The 17,220-nt window shown below is 48.2% G+C and overlaps 1 protein-coding gene across 2 annotated transcripts in view; it reads left to right on the forward strand.

The window, feature by feature from the left end:
* The window catches only part of ptprn2 (protein tyrosine phosphatase receptor type N2), a 59,827-nt gene that overhangs the window by 17,499 nt on the left and 25,108 nt on the right, over positions 1-17,220 (forward strand). For both annotated transcript variants that reach the window (XM_037280109.1, XM_037280108.1), the window contains one exon: positions 13,457-13,521. In XM_037280109.1, the coding sequence (XP_037136004.1) occupies positions 13,457-13,521 (65 nt within the window). The remainder of the gene's footprint in view (positions 1-13,456; positions 13,522-17,220) is intronic.

A 17,220-nucleotide genomic window follows, 5' to 3' on the forward strand; every position in this document is an offset into this window, starting at 1 on the left:
TCGAGTGTTCACCTCAGCGTTGCTCTCGTAAACATGTTTAGTGTGGCAAAGAAGAAGCTGGAGACAGTAACAGGTGCCTGTCAACAGCCAGCCGCATCTCCAGTGCATTAAAGGATCTTCACCCATCGGCGGGGATTAGTGTCGCCTGGCATTGTTTGTTTGCTAATTCCATCTCCGAGGTATTTGTCGGGAAACGGTCATGAATAATTGAAAGACATTTCTAGTGGATCAGATCGGCAAATGGCGGGAGATGAATGAGAAAAGCGCTGCAACGCAAATTGAAGCCAACCCCGAAACCTGAATAGGGCTGGAGTAAAGAACAGGTGACGTATTACAAAGTGTCTTAAATACTGGACGGACAGCCGGCTTGTGATCCATTTCAAGCCGAAGTTGACCACCTACGTAACTCCCAACGCAAACCAGCGCTGGCTTCAGGCGAAAGATACCTTTGCTTTGCAAACGTCATGTCACTGGCTTATGCGTGTTACTGACATGTGTTAAGCATGTGACGATTTGCTCATATTTGTCATATTAACTCACGTTTCTGGAATATCACGTTGCTGAATCAGCAGTACACAAGTTGGCAAAAGAAAGCTCAGAAAGCTGTGTTGAATAGTTAAGAGCAATCTATAGTTGGACTACAAGTTGGCTGAGTGGAAGGCATTTGATCCACACGGCTAATAATCAGTGGATGTTGTCTCTTTCTCCGCATTAGGATTCTGCGCCTTTGAAAACATTTGTGGATGCAAAGATTCACACTCGGCGAGACTGTGTAAGCAAAGCTAATTATCAAGCTCCTTTATTTGGTGCAAAGTGTTCCCGTTTGCCGGGACTCGGCGTTACGCGACACCCGGTCTTGTAATTGAGCTCCTTTGGATGGGAGCCAGAGTTGCCGCTTGAAAAAAGAAATTAAAACGTGACTATGTCGTGATCTCATTTCCATGCAGCTGAGCCACGCTGGCTGGCTGGCTGGCTGGCTGGCTGGCTGGCTGGCTGGCTGGCCGGCCGGCCGGCCGACTGACTGGCTGGCTGGCCGGCCATAGCAGCCTAATGGCTTGCTTTATGATTTTGGTCACACTCCTCGTATTCATTTTCACAATGGAAACATTTTTGGGCTTGTTTCCACAGCAGATCAATTTAAGCTTGATTTCTGCCCAAGTCAACAATCTTATCTGCTTCATCTGTAAAGGAATGCTAGGCTAACATGCTAAGGCGACAGACACCTTGTTTCCATCTTGGTCAAGATGCTATGGTGTCGACCCAACTTGAGTCAGCTAGCAAGGCTAGCTAGCTGCGACTCTTGTGAATGTTTTTACAATCGATTTACTGCAATGCCCTTGCATTTGCCTTTTTTTCCAAATCAGTTTATTTACAACGCGCCGGACGGCATCAATTCGCAGCTTGATGTAGGAGGCCCCTACCATGTTTAGTAGTCTCCTTGAGTTTTTGTCACGGCTCCATAGATTGGAGGAGCAGAAGAGAGACGGTGGGATTAAAGCACCATGTTGAGCAGAAAATCCAAGCTCCTCTTCAGCGGCGGGCGGCCCCCACCGGCTCCCACCTTTTCCTCCTTCTTTTTCTTTTTTTTTTTTTCTTTCCTCGCTCCGCGCCGACCCTCTCAGCCTTCATCTCTTCTGTTCTTTCCGTCCTTCATCTTCCCGCATGGAACGCCGCCTCGCTGATGGCTCTTACCATGTGGAGAGCAGCGGGTTCTTGTACAGCGTCTTTTTTGTTTTGTTTTTTCGCATTGTGAAGCAGCTCGCACAAACAGCCCAGTAAAGGAGCATTACCCCATCTTCCTGCCATGACTCATAATGTAATGATATCCGAAAATGCACAACCCCCCATTATGCTAAATTGAAAGAAGCTGTGAAGATGATCTTGTGGAGGAGTTCACAAAAAGGCTTCATGTAGCGCTGATTCAATCACGCCCCCCTGTCCATCTCGGCAAGAGCCAAAATGACGTCAACTCGCTGTAAATCATTAGCGACGCCGCCCACCGGTATACAAAGTATAACATCGTGTCTGGGGAAGAAAAAAGAAAAGAAAAGAAAAAAAAAAAGGACAACACCCACCAGTATACAAAGTATAACATCATGTCTGGAAAGAAAAAAGAGAAAAAAAGGGAATACGACGATGAGGAGTCTCACTCGCTATGGAAACATCTTCAATGGTGACCGTATTAGCTAATTGCTCCTTCTAGAAAAGCACCCTTTTATGACCCTTTTCATTTTTTGAGAAATGGCGTCATGGTCTGCAAAGCCACGCTAAAACTATCTTGTAAAGCCGAGGATAATAGGAGATGATTTTCTTTTAGTACTCGTCAATGGCTGTCCCCCCACTCAACTTGAAGAAAAATGAAATAATAAAACAAGTGATTTTGAGTGCACATGAGTGAAATCCTATCAAGTTTTGATCGAACAGATCCTCCTTTAGCACGTACAGAATATCAACATAGTGGCTACTCTCGTGTTACATAAAAGGCACGTCATGTTTTTTATGATGATTATTATTCTGGAAGAAAAGATGATGGCTGTATATTTGCTGGATAGCGCAGGTGTGGGCACGTTTTTATTTTTGGATGTTCTTTGCCTACCAATGGTGCACTTAATTGCCCCGCCGTATGCGCTGCCCTGCTCTGCCAGTGGTTTTAGTGCAGCACAAGTGTAGAGAAACAAAAGGGAGCCGGCGAGCTTCAAAGCACGACGGTGACATTTCCTGCCTTTCCCATCTTCAAAGCCCTATTTTTTTTTTTATTTCTTTTTTTTATGATTTGCCTTTTGTACTTCCTTTTTTTTTTTTTTGGAGGGTGTAGGATTTTTTTTTTGTAACCAAAGGATTACAGCTGTCTGCAATCACAGTGTACAATTTGGATTCCCTTTCAGAGCATTTTCAATAGAGGAGGTTCACTTGTTCAGTGTGCTGTCTGCTTTGAAGCCCATTATGCCTGAATTGTATTTATTTCAGGATTTGCTTTTGTACGTGTTCTCATATCGCCGCATATAGCGTGGGTGCTCTTGGTGCACACCAATCAAAAGACAAAAAGCAAAAGCCTATATAATGAGGGCAAAATGGATAGGTGGATATTACTCGCCGATTGCTACTGATCCAACAGAACCCGAGCGACGGTCTCCAGATGGCCGAGAGACGCGTGGCATGCCCCCTCCCTCCCTCCCTCCCTCCCTCCCTCCCCTCATTTTCCTTCACCTGCAAACACATCCACACATTTACTTGCACCCCCTCGCCCCTGGTGTCTCTAATTCATGAGCAGGTGCGGCAGCATCTTTCTTTGGCATGCGCCTGAAAGAGAGCGGAAAAAAATAAGCAGATGTTCAATTGCCGCTTCCTTTGTGCGTTTTGCGCCCTCTTCTCCAGTGTACTTTGGACGTCCATTTTTGGGGGGATTATTATTCGGTGCAAATGACATCACTGCGCTCATTTGGCACATGAAGTCACGGCCACGACTGATGGCTGCCCGCGTCGAACTTGTCGGAAGTTTTTTTTTAAAAAAGTTGATGAAAGCCTCGCCGCTATGATGGACCGGGGGTGGGAATCCAAAGTCGTACTCACGTTGACGTAGAAACAAAATACATGGAACTCTTTGGACTTGCAGCGATTGTCATAGCCAAAGCTAGCTCAGCTCACAAGCATCTTTTTTTTGGTACTCTGTCTATATTCTATTGTCCATATTCTACTTCAAGCGTTGAATCTTTATTTTAAGAAGAGACTTTATTCTTTTCTTCTCAATTATTTCCGCTGTCATTAGTGCTGTAACGACGTTGTTGTTGTTGTTGTCGTCGTCACTAGTTTAACTGCATTTAACACCAATTTCCCTGTACGTTGGTTTTTTTTCACATCAGCGATTCCAGCCGTTGCGTCATCTGAAAGACGGCACTAAATGATGGCTATACTCCTGGCTCCCCCTCTGTCCTCATCTTAAACCGATAGCGGCTGGCTGACTGTCACGGGTCAGCGGCCTGTATACATGAGGTCAGGCCCCCCCTTGTCTCCGGCAGGGCTCTCGGCCGAGGTGATAACTCGTCTCTATCTCCGACTTCTCTTTAAAGGACACCCAAGCCCTTTCAATTCAACTCCAATCTCCGCCACAGATTGACTCGGAATGGGATTTCAGCTCCACTTGTTAAGTGCTCGTTTATCAAGACGTGCTTTAATTGAGAAGATGCTTTTTGGATCACCTTTGAATGGGAGGCGGTATGGCCCGGGCGTGGATGGAAAATTCCCATAGCCGATCAACTATAAACGCCAATGCTACATTTGTTAATATGGCATTTCGCCTTGCGTGTGAGCGTTAAGCTAGCGGCCTTGAATATTTGAGCTACCTGACTGTCTGTCTGTCTGTCTGTCTGTCTGTCTGTGTTGCTTTCAAATCAAAGTGTAGTCATTCACAGAGGCGCGCACGAACGAACGACTGTCGCCGGTGGCGTCCTCACGCCAGATCCCCGTGTTAAGGCAACACGTGAACGAGGCGGGGATTACTGTTGCGAGAAAACAACAGTCTGTCCACTAAGCCCGCCCGCCAGGCAGCCGCCGCAGATGCGGGCAAGCGTGAAAGGTGTGAGAGGTGTTACATTAGCACCTGGATGTGCCAACAGCACACGCCTGACCTTTTAGCGGCTACCTGGAAAAACCTGCGCGCCTTCTGTTAAATCCTCCGCTCCGTCCTCCATCAATTCCCGCCGTCCGTCTCACGTTTTGTTCCCTTTCACCATTTCGCCATTTCCCGTCCTTTGCGGCCATTTGTCTTTTGCAGCTACTTATTAAAGCGCTCCCTTAGGCGCCGTCGCCTCCCAGTTAATGACTGTTGACGATGAGAATAAACCGTTTTTTCTTCTTCTTCTTCTTCTTCCTCCAAAGAGAGAGCTGCGTGAATTAGTTCCAACGCAAGGGCTCTTGCATGTACAAGTGAGATCCTTTGGTGAGCTAAGCGCAGCCTTTTGCCCGACTTTCCCAACCACATTGGCGGCATTTGCGGCCTCGCTGGGCACGGCGTACCTACTCACAATTATTCCTTTGTAATACTATTTACTGTCATTAGTCCTGCCTTTTGACTTGCATCTAAATTCAGGTTGCGTTGAATCCGTTCTAAGCTGAGACGCCCTGTCCTGTGTGGAAAAACATCAATGTATAATTGTTGTCGCCGGGTGAATTCTATTCACCCCCTCTGGCGTCGGCTGGCTGCAAATCACCGCGCCTTGAATAGCGGGCAACTTTCTTCAAGTCACCTGCCACGGGCCCTAATTAGACTGATAAGCGGAATCAGATCTGGGCTGTAATCAGCCCCGCCGCGGAGGCCTGACAGACGGCCAAATGAGGAGGAGATGAGCCGTAGCGACCCGACAGGTGTCTCGCCACTTCAATGGCACGAGACTTTTCCTGACATATGTAGCAGCCAGCCGTTTAGGATATGCGTCCCATCGCCATCCGCGTATGGATTTAAATGTCACGCTGGGACTCCGAATTGCAGTTATGTGGGAGAGGAAAAGAAAGGGAAAAAAAATCGGTTTTTTTTTTTAACTGTGCCCGAAGATTGATTTTGGTGAGTGTCAAAAATAACCGAATACAACGGGGAATCTTTTTTTTTTTTTTTTTTTTTTTTTTTTTTCTTTCTTCTTTTGCCTTCTTATGTCTTCTCGTCCTGTTGTGATGATTATCGTTTTTTTTTTTTTTATGGTGCTGCAGGCAAGACATGGGGGAAGAAAAATACTAATACACAGTAGTAATTTGCAAAGGTGTTGATGATACACTTTTACAGCTTCAAAGAACAGCAAAAAAAGGCAGAGTACGTCATAATATCAGTGTACGTAACGTGCCTGACGGGGAAATGTCAAGTTGGTCATGCTGACAGCTGAGCGAGGCATCATCGTCGTCGTCCTCTTCTTTTTCCGCCCGCCCGCCCGCCCACCAGCACTTCACAGCTGCACACGCAGATGACGTTGTTGCCAGGATGCTCGTCGGCTTCGGGCGGGCGGGCGGGCCGGCGCTTGCTTCACTTTGCTTTTCGGGGCTTTTTGCTTGGCAACCGACAGCATAAATTGCCTCGTACAAGGTTGCTGTTCATTTCTGCCATGATTTCGAGTTGACATTTGGAGTGACGTGTCGCTCCCCCTACTGGCAGAAACGTCCCTACTTTTTTTTTCTTTTCTTTCTGTACCTTGACTATCAGGCATAGAACACACAGAATCTTTGCATTTAGTTATCAAACCCGATGTGATAATTGACATAAGCCCCGCAGACAACCCCCCCGACTTGAGTGATGGCGTCTGTGATTGCTAATGACAGTCGGAACAAATTTTCAGTAATGGGGTCACATGGGTTGTCCTTACCCTTAAAAAAAATCACCCTTCACAGCGCTTGTGTGTACAGTCAAGCTGTTCCTGAACTAGCTGATGAGGAACGGATCAATTCCTTCCTCTGCGAGACCTCCCTGCAGCCAAAATGGAAGCCTTGTCTGTCTGTTCTTTTATTTTTTTTATATGATGTCCTGTCTCACTGGAGCTCACATCCTGCCCTCCTGTCCTGCCCCCCCCCGGTGCGCCTCGTGTACTTGCAGTCCAAAAAAGGCAAGTGTCTAATTGAGGGAGGCATTTATTGAAGTCATTAAGTCATTAGCATGGTGTTGCTGAGCTTTTGAAGTCACGGTTAGCGCACCTGCACACCCCCTTGAACTGTCACTTGAAGTCCAAATGGGGGGCATATATTTGCATTGAACTCATCGGTCAGTAACTTTTTAAGCTGCGCTCGCACCCCCCTCCAACAGAGTTGAAGCACCCCCTCTACCATGATCCTAATGCTGTGCGCTTCTCCCGGCCGGCTTGAGCAGGATGTCTGCCCCGACGCATCACGGGCTCAGGCCATTAGCTTGTCGAGAGCGAATGGCGGATGAAAAGCGCATTTGTGCGTGCATCAGTGCCAACATGTACACATTTTGCCCAGCCGTGCGTGCCTGCGTGCGTGCGTGCGTCAGTCCGCACCGCACTGCACCGCACCGCACCGCACCGCCTACGTATGCGCTCAGTGATGTGGTTAGTAATGCGGAGACTTGCAGGAGATGGTCCGTGGAGAGAGCCCGTAGGATAATTGCCGCCACACTGACAGGTAGGGCTGCCTCTGTCATCGTTGCCTCAGTGGGGAAGTACTCGCCTCTGTGCGTGCGTGTGCGTGTGCGCGCGCATCCCTTCCTCCAATAAGCGCTTCCCCCAGTAGGCTCTATTCAGACTGTAGCCGGCATCCGGAAAATTTTCATCCCCTGTCACTCACCTGCGCATCTTAAGATGTCACGTTTAACAAAGCTTAGTGATATTTTTTTAATCAAGCTTTTGCTACTTTTAATCTTGTCGCACGCACGCACACACACACACACACACACACAGTATTTGCTCAACTGCAGATGGAGAATTTTTTAGTGGTCATAGTTTGACAGATTGCCACATTCTTCTTCATTGTGTGTGTGTGTGTGTGTGTGTGTGTGTGTGTGTGTGTGTGTGTGTGTGTGTGTGTGTGTGTGTGTGTGTGTGTGTGTGTGTGTGTGTGTGTGTGTGTGTGTGTGTGTGTGTGTGTGTGTGTGTGTGTGTGTGTGTGTGTGTGTGTGTGTGTGTGTGTGTGTGTGTGTGTGTGTGTGTGTGTGTGTGTGTGTGTGTGTGTGTGTGTGTGTGTGTGTGTGTGTGTGTGTGTGGTGTGTGTGTGTGTGTGTGTGTGTGTGTGTGTGTGTGTGTGTGTGTGTGTGTGTGTGTGTGTGTGTGTGTGTGTGTGTGTGTGTGTGTGTGTGTGTGTGTGTGTGTGTGTGTGTGTGTGTGTGTGTGTGTGTGTGTGTGTGTGTGTGTGTGTGTGTGTGTGTGTGTGTGGTGTGTGTGTGTGTGTGTGTGTGTGTGTGTGTGTGTGTGTGTGTGTGTGTGTGTGTGTGTGTGTGTGTGTGTGTGTGTGTGTGTGTGTGTGTGTGTGTGTGTGTGTGTGTGTGTGTGTGTGTGTGTGTGTGTGTGTGTGTGTGTGTGTGTGTGTGTGTGTGTGTGTGTGTGTGTGTGTGTGTGTGTGTGTGTGTGTGTGTGTGTGTGTGTGTGTGTGTGTGTGTGTGTGTGTGTGTGTGTGTGTGTGTGTGTGTGTGTGTGTGTGTGTGTGTGTGTGTGTGTGTGTGTGTGTGTGTGTGTGTGTGTGTGTGTGTGTTCTCTCACATTTCAAAAAATGGATTCAGGTGTTAAAAATCACTCCGACGTGCCGTTTTCCCTCGTAAGTCATTCTTGGCCCGCCGTCTTATCATTTGCGAGGGATTGTCATTGATTGACACGCCATGGGCTTTCTGTCACATCTGTCGGCGGCGGTGGCAAAACGTGAGTCATTTGCTGGCTCTTCCCGCCGCCGCCGTCGTCCGTGACCAATTGGTGTCAGCCCCTATCAAAGCCGAAACGGCCGTTTTGCGCCGGGCCGGTGTCACAACAGCCACAATGTATTTCTCAAGCAGCCAGCCAAGAAAGCGCTATCGTGCGTGCATATACAGTACGCTACTTATTTCCACAAAGGGAGGGAGGGAGGGAGGGAGGGTGGCAACACTCACATGAGCTAAAAGACGTGCACATTCATGCAAGATAAATGCATGCCGCCATTTTATTCTTAATCTAACGCACCGCCAAAGGTGCGCGCACACACCCCGCCCGCGTTTTGCCTTTATTAGAAGCACAGCGACTATTTGAGATACATACATACATGCAGCAGCAGCAGCAGCAGCAGCAGCAAGGACTTGTGAAGGTTTATTATTGAGCCATCTTCCCAAAAAGCCTCCTAATAAGAAAAAGAAGGGGTGGGGGGGACGCAATTATAAAAGTGTCATGTGGGTTCTGTTTGAAAGAGGAAGGAGCCTGTAATGTGTTTGATATCAGAGGCAGGGTCTTTGGCGGACCCTCGGCGCATGCTAATTATGCCGCCGCCATTACCGAGCCCAAAGCGGGGCCACCGGCGCACTTTATTACCTTCCACATCATTTGTAATTGTCAGTCTGGAAAAAAAGAAGTGGTAAATGAAAGGATTCTGGCAAAGCTTACAAATGGTGTGGATTTTCGGCTGGTTGTCGGGCTTTTGAAACCGTGGATGGAGGGCTGAATAAACAGAAGCGGAGCGCCAGGCCGCCCAACCCTGCTGCCGATCCATCGGCACCGCCGATCGGCCGCCCACTTATGTCGAGCGCGCTGAGCGAGCCACCTTTCGACAAATCGACTAAATGAGCCATCGAGTGAAGAATATTCAGTAGGGGCTGCAGATACTCGATAGCTCACATTCACCCGTTCGTCTTTAGCTTTGAAATGCGACAGCGCCATCTACAGGGATTTGTTTGTCATTACAGTGGTTTACAAAGCTGTGAAGTTTGCTCAATGTCCGTCCGTCCGTCCGTCCGTCCGTCTGCCCCAATTTGATTGTTTTTCTTTCTGCTTCAATCACTGCTGCCATTTTGACAAGTAGAAGTCAGATCTTAGGTTGGCGGCGGAGTCACGTGTGACTTATCGTAGGCCGCTCGCTTCGGCTTCATACTCTTATTATTGTTTTTGAGTGAGATATGGATGGCGAGCGATCTGCTGGGAGATCAGGTGCACCCTTCTCCTTTCTTCCCTCCCCCTGTCTCCCGATTGGTGCAGACTGTGGTTATTTGGTGGGGTGATGTGCGGAATGGCGGCTTTAATATCCAAGCGATTGCTTACTGATAAGGCTAACGGCTGCGGCGCGAGCGAGCGAGCGAGCGAGGCGTGAGCGAGGCGTGAGCGAGGCGTGAGCGACCCCCCCCCCCCCCCTCGCAATAAACACTTTCATTTTGTTTTCAACGGGATTGAGGGAGTCAGGAGCGCCCATCCCGATAGGGAGGGAGGAGGGACTTATCTGCGTATTAACAGATCAATCAGCAGGGCCAGGCTGAAATCCGCCAACTAACTCCCTCCCGTTTGAATAGTCGGGGGCCGGCCATCCGTCTCACGCATTTCTCTGGCTTCCAACAATAACAACCACATGTCATGTGTCGCAGAAATGAGCGTATATTCATGACGTTAAGCTCCGATGACTTTGCCATAAGCATTGGGGGGGATCTCCACCATGACGGGGACGCCATTACATTATGGGGCAGCATATGGCGGAGAAGCGGCGCATTTGAATCCAATTCCATTCAACGGCTGATAATGATGTTGAGTGCATATGCTCGCAAGTCATTTAAAGGTCACGTAAAGTCTGGCCGGCGCGCCCTATTTCTACTCCTCGTTGCGCACGTCAAGGATTGCCAATGGCTTCCAAGTGATTGAAATGGCCTTTTTCTTCCTCTTCCCCAACGAGTCCTTGATGAACTTTTGAAGTGTTCTCCAGCTCTTCCCACGCCGACGTTTGAATCACGGTTGTTATGGTGATGACAAGTGCTTCATTATTATTTGAAGTGACGTCTCTGGCTTCAAACCTGAATTGCGACCATGATCCGACATAGCCTTGAGAGGGAGGGAGGGAGGGAGCTGGTGCTTTTATTTGGAGAGGCTGAAATCAGGCCTCACTATCGGTATGTGGAGCTGGCATGTCTGCGCCCAGAAATCTCGTTTTATTGAAAGCTGATCAAAATGGAGCGCAAGCATCACTGGGAAAGATCCAAAAAAGGAGCATCGGGGAATGGGCTGAAATCAAAGATGAGATGCCATCGGCTCGGACAATGCCCATTAAGAATGTCTGGAGGAGTTTCTCTCAAATGAGACCCGACGTGTCTTTTCCACAGTCTGTCAGGAATATTTGGTGGCTCATTTGAAGCTCGTGAAAGCGTGCCAGCCAGTGCCAACTGGAATTGGTATTTTTAATCACTTCATATATATATATATATAATCTGAGTTTTGGATCAGGGGGGCGGGAGGGACCCTGAAAGTCTTGCCAGCAAAAAGCACGGATTGTCAATGAGCTTATTTTTAGTTGTAGGAAATACAGGATCGCAATTTGGACCGTTTTACTGGTTTGAAAATGCTTTTGCTACATTCGTAAATGTCAAAAGAAAACAAATTCAAATGTAGTACAACTTGATTTCGGGTGACCTAAATGGAAAGGACGCTACGCCAGTCGGCTAGCAAATGATTGCGAGCCCGTGCTATTTTTTTTTTTTCACCGATTCTGAATACGCTAACGCTTGTTGCAAAGTGAGCTTACCTTAAGAGCGATACATGGCCTTGGCATCATGTCTGAGTAAACGTGCACTTGAGTACAGTAACGGAGTATTTGGCCTTTGTCACCGGCTATCTTAATTGCATTCCTGGCTGTGTTGTTTTGCCTGGCAAGAGCGAGACGGCGTTAGCTGCGAGCAAGAGCAATGAGCTGTTGGCGCGCTCGCGGCCCTCGTCCGTCCAGCCGGCAGCTTAATGAGCTCTGTTTCCATTTAAAGCGGGCCCCCCCCCGTCCGTTGATTGGAGAGTCCTTCACCTGGACCGACCAATAGCTTGGGCCCACTACCACGTGCCAGTCAGCGAGCCGGCGGTCACGTGCTGACGCGGCCGGGGCTAATCTTTTCGCCGTTTGCCGCCGCCGTCGGGGTCCTCATTAGCGGGCAAACCTTGCGTGACCTTTTGAGTGTGTTTGCTCCTCCCCGCCACCTACGCCCTCGCCCAGCTGGGCCCAATTACCTCCATCATTACCCCCCTTCCAAACAGCGCCCAGGTAGTATCTCACCGCCCTGCCCTGCCCTGCCCTGCCCTGCCCTGCCCTGCCCTGCCCTGGCTGGCAGACGACTAAATACATAACACAAATGGAAAATGAGCTTCATCTCAGACGCGTAGGTTGTAGACTCTCGCTAATGGCTCATTTTCTTGACTTGACTTACGTGGTGGCATTCTGACTTTGAGCACTTTGAACATGTCTCCAAAAAGAAAAAACCTGACTGGCCATGATAATTGAATGACTTTAGAAACATTCATAAATGGAACGGTCCGATTCTCCCCGAAAGGGATGCTATTGAATCCCACGCCGATTCTGATTTTTGGAGGAAAATGACAGATGATCAAATGATTGGTTTTGTTTTGTTCCCTTAACACTTACGCCAACGACGGTATGAATAACGGGCAGACCAAAGCATTTGAACTACGTACTACGTACATAGACTATCACGTTTGGGGAGAAACCTCATCCCAAGCTGGATATCGGTCTTAAAAATCCTGGTCGATTGTTATTAGTTTCTGGAAAAGGCCTAAAATGGGCTATTTGATGAATTGCTCAGGCCCTCATCATGAGTCATCATTCGCACCCCTGCTGTATTGCATGTATTTGATTTGATTTGTTTCTACTTTTTGGAAGCACATTGAAAGCCCTGGCCTACACGCGACCTTTCCCAAGCCCCATTTCTCATCCCCCACGCCTCAAATATATACGGCGTCACATTGACGAGATGATAGGATGATCAATGCGTCCTCCTGGAGCCGGCAAGACGAGATGGATGATTATCCTAAAAGTAGCAAGCCTAATTAGACGGAATGCCGCATACATTGTGAAATCACCGGGATAGATTAAAATACTAATTAAAAGAGGCCCTCGCCCGATGTGGAGTGCGAGGTGAGCTTGGGTCATTTGCATAGCCTTCATCTGGGGGGGAAATGGGATTTTAAAGGAGCCACTCGCTGTAAGCGCCATTAACATGCTAACAAACGGATGCGGCATTTTGCGCGCATTGTTTCCTTCCTCCCTTTGATTTTTCTTTTTCAATGTTTGCTTCAAAGGTAGGAAGTAACGGATGTGGCGGATTTACATGAGAATATGTCTGACCAAGCCAGCCGCTCGCTTCGGCGTGTTTGATGAGATGGCGAGATGCGCCGCGTATTCATTATTGGAAGGACAAAAGGAGGGCAGGGCAGGGCAGGGCAGGGCAGGGGGGGGCTTAAGTTATTAGCCGACACACCTCAGCTTCACTCGGTCCGGTCGCCCTCCCGAACGTTACGCTGTTGCTGCCAGAATGAAACGGAGCCTCTGAGCTCATCCTAGCTCGGTGCTAGCTTCGACTTTGAGCGCTCAAAGTACTCTTGTGGATTTCTTTATGGCTATTTATGCTTTTATTTGTATTATGCTTTTTGGGCTCAGTAAAATGCCAATGCGAAGTGTGATGAGTGACACATTTAGCCACAGCCTCGTCTCGTCTCGTCTCGTCTCAAATCATCTTTCTCCGTAAAATGAATTGAAAGCGCCAGAGACAGCGGTCGACTTTGCCACTTGCATTCCTGCGTGGGCGACTCCTTGCTTCCTTCCTTCCTTCCTTCCCTGCGATCATTTTGACATCTGACTCACGCCGTCTCATCCGTCGCGTCTCTCTCGGTATCGCTGACCGACCGACCGACCGACCGACCGACCGCCCGACTCGTTCCGCTCTGCTAAGTGGGAATAAAACAAAGGGAAAAAAAGGTGCTACTTTGTCATTCTCTGCTCACACTCACCAACGCCTCCGCTTGTGTCTCCTGTGCAGTCCGAGGGAAGAAGCAGCTGGAGAAGGAAACAGGCCTGAAGATAGTGGAGGCTGGAGTCAGTGACGTAAGTTACGTTCCCTAAAAATATCATAGTATATAGTTAGTCAAAAATCAGGCAATATCCCAAAAATTAAAAACATACATATATATATATATAAATAAAATAAATAGATATACAAAATATTAAAAACACACATATACATATATATACGGGGAGAACATGCACATGTACGTATGTATGTATATATATATATATATATATATATCTGTTTCACACAAGCAGCTTCATTTGTGCAGCCGCACGGCGGCGGCTTAAACCGTCCGTCCGTCTGCCGCATACCCGTTTAAGTGGTTTTGCCTTGATTGCCATCCCTTCCCCGCGTTCATTTCCTTTAGGTGGCCCTGAGAGCTTTTGTCGCCATGGCAAATAAAACACAACAAGACCACACAAAAAAAAAAAAAGCCAAAGGCGTTTTGCCGAGCGGCTCCATGCGCCACCGCTGCGTCCAGATTATCTGGAGGGTCCCTGGCGATGCACCCGCGTGACATATTCATTGGACAAAAATTAAGAGGGGAACCGAACCGGAGGACCCTCAAGAGTGATCCAGATGAAAGGAAGAGTAAATGTGTATTCACCCCACGCTGATAAATATTCATATGTGTCAGAGGTAAGGATCTAATCAAGCGCTCATTGATGCGTCATAGCTGCCTTACTAAATGAGTTTCTGTGCGCAAATGAGACAGACAGCCTCGTAGAGCCCTCAGCTGGCCTGATCACGCTGGGATGAGTGGATGAGTGGATGAGTGGATGGATGGATGGATGGATGGATGGATGGATGGATGGATGGATGGATGGATGGATGGATGGATGGATGGATGGATGAGTGGATAGGACGCTTGCCATTGGCAACAGTCGTCACGTAGACCGCTTTTGCTCCGTTCCTTTGCCCATCTGGCAATAGGCTTTTCTATGCCTCATCTTACTCCACATTGTCTCTTGATATTCTCCTCAATTATATCAGATTCATCTGATTCCATCCTTTTTTTTTTTTTTATTTCATCACAGTGACTTTTATCTTGTTCCTAGCCTGGCTTCCCTTTCATTCATTTATACCCGCATTGACTGATTTGGTGCACTTAGTGGCGAGGGCTGCGTTTGTCATATCGGGCTTATTTGTAGATAATTAGCTACAATAATAGTGCCTCTGCAGGAGAGAGGAAGGGGGGGGGGGCGCCTGCCTTCCACCCCATGGGGAGAAAATATGTGCTTTGACTTGTGTTTGTCGAGGAAGTGTCGCGTTTTCCATCCCACACAAAAAGTTGTCGATTTCTACTTTCTCTGGAATGGGAGGGGGGGGGGGTGTTCGATGATGTCACCGGCGTGTTGAGAATAAGTTGCGCAAAATAGTCGATTTTAACAGGAGAGGCTGTAAAGTGGCCTCTTCAAATGCATTAAGTTGGAAAGGTGTTAAAGCAAAAGCCTGCTTGTGCAAAATTTGCTCTAAATTGACAGTTGTGAGCAACTGCAGGTGAGGAGCGTGCAGAGTGGGCTTTTCTTTCTACCTATTAGCGCTGAGAAAAAAGATACGCTGCTTCAATTGCTCGGAGAATGCCTAAGAGGGACAAATGAAGTATTAGTGTGGACGGCATTCTTCCACAAGCCGGCGCTGTGGTGGGTGTCATTAAGTCTTAACCCCCCCCCCACCTTCCTCTTCTTTCATTTCTATTGAAGAGGTGACAAATGACAAAACAGCTTAGCAAAGATGTCCGGATAGAGCGCACGTCAATAGCGCTAGATGCCGACGAGGATAAGCAAATGTCAGAGTGGGGGGAAGGAGACATCCATCAATAGGCGGAGCAATATCCAGTCCATTCCGGATCCCGGCGACGTGCGCACCCCTAACGAGAAAATGCAACCAAAAATGTCAACTTTGTTTTCCGTAATTGAAGTTGGGGGGGCGGGCATCACCGTGAATAACAGCCAAGTCCCGAGTGGGAACAAGCGTGCCCACCCAAATAGCAAATGGAGGTCGTCTGGCAACATCTCGCAAGAGGTGTGGAGAAAAAAAAAAGTGGGACAGCAAATTTCTGCCGGTCGATAAAGGGACACATTTGGGACACGCGTCGAGCAAGCCTCCCATGACCATCAATTTGGCTCACGATTCAAATGTTTCTTCTCTTGCCAATAAGGTGCCACAAGGTGGTGCCAAAGTCCTGTCTTTATAGGAATTGATGTCAAAGAAGTATATACGTACATACAGTGTATTATATACTATATAATGACTAGAAAAGCATCTCTCAGCCCACTAACCTCCTCCCCAGAGACCTGGAAAGTGTGTGTGCGTGAGCGGGTGAGTGTGTGTGTGTGGGAGGGAGGGAGGGAGGCTACTTTCTCTGGTGTGGAGAGGTGAGCAGAATAAAAGGGCTACTCAGAAGGCTATTTTTGAAAGGGGAGCCGTGTGATGTTCAGAGGATTTCCAGGAGGCTTTGGCGACGGTCGGAAGCGCCAGACTCCACCAAAATGCCCCCCCCCCCCGGAGACCATCCGAGGAAAGAAAGAAGCATGGCCCATGTGCCGATAGTCGCTCTGTTGATTTGATCTTGTTGGAGGGGGGGGGGGACGTATTTGACTCGAAATCAGATTTCCAGATGTGCAAGCGGTCGCCGTGTCTGAAGTCCAATTTTCAGATCTCGATGGGTGCGGGCCACAAATTCAACAAAGGAGGTGAAATTTTGCAATGAGTTGCGTTTGAAACTCCTGTTGTTGTTTCTCGTCATGTTTTTCAAAAGACATCCGTTTCTCCCTTGAACTTGGAAAAGGGCACGGGTTCCCACTTGCGTTCCCCCCCGCCCCCCGCCGGCGTGAGCGTTCCCGACGGTGGCTGAATTGAGATCCGTTGACATTTTGACAGCGGGCTTGGTGTCGGGAGATAACTCTGGCATACTGCTTATGTCAAGAGGCTCTCATTAAGTGGCAAATTCCCCCAGCTGCATGACAAGCGGCCATTCCAGCGCTCCCATGTAAATCATATACGGCAGGTCGGCTCGCTCCGCGCTCGCTCCGCTGTCTTTTGTTTGTGTATTCGCAGTGGCTGTTCCTACTTGGGACCAAAAATGACTTTTTCAGAGTCAATACGAAAGCAGTGGTGATGATTGTGAAATTTGGAAGTCATTTAGTCCAGCGTATTAGCGGTTGCACAATGGTAGTGATATGGAATTTTCGTCAAACGAAAGACAAGACAGACCATTAGCTAGCGTAGTGCTAAGGCATAGTGTAGCGCTATTGTTACGATGCTTTCATGTCAACACAAATGATGAGGCAAGACGTGTAGAAATACAAGAGAAAACTGCTCACAGCCGGAAAGATTTGTGCTTTTCCTTCGCTGAGGCTGAAAGCAATTCATGGCCTTTCTGTTCATTTCATGCTTGTGCTTCCTGCTAGCTTGACCTGCGCATAATGTCACATGACAGTAAATATTGGGATGAAAAACACTCGTAGGCTAGGCTATAATCATAAAACAATGCAATGAACAGAGTCAGTCGGCTGTTGAGCGAGCAGGCCGTCTTGCGCGACGCAACCTTGAAAACGTCCGTTTCAACCCAAGTCAATCTAAAACAACGAGTGGCTTTGATTTAGAAGGCACGCTCATTAAAAACAGACAGCTTTGCTCCATCCTGCTTCTACGGAGAGCCAGCGTGTATGGCAAAAGCATTTCCCCGGAGCAAAAGGTCACGTGATGCTAAAAGGTTGCCGGGAAGCAGA

The sequence above is a fragment of the Syngnathus acus genome, chromosome 20, assembly GCF_901709675.1.
Source record: "Syngnathus acus chromosome 20, fSynAcu1.2, whole genome shotgun sequence".
NCBI classification, from domain to species: domain Eukaryota; kingdom Metazoa; phylum Chordata; class Actinopteri; order Syngnathiformes; family Syngnathidae; genus Syngnathus; species Syngnathus acus.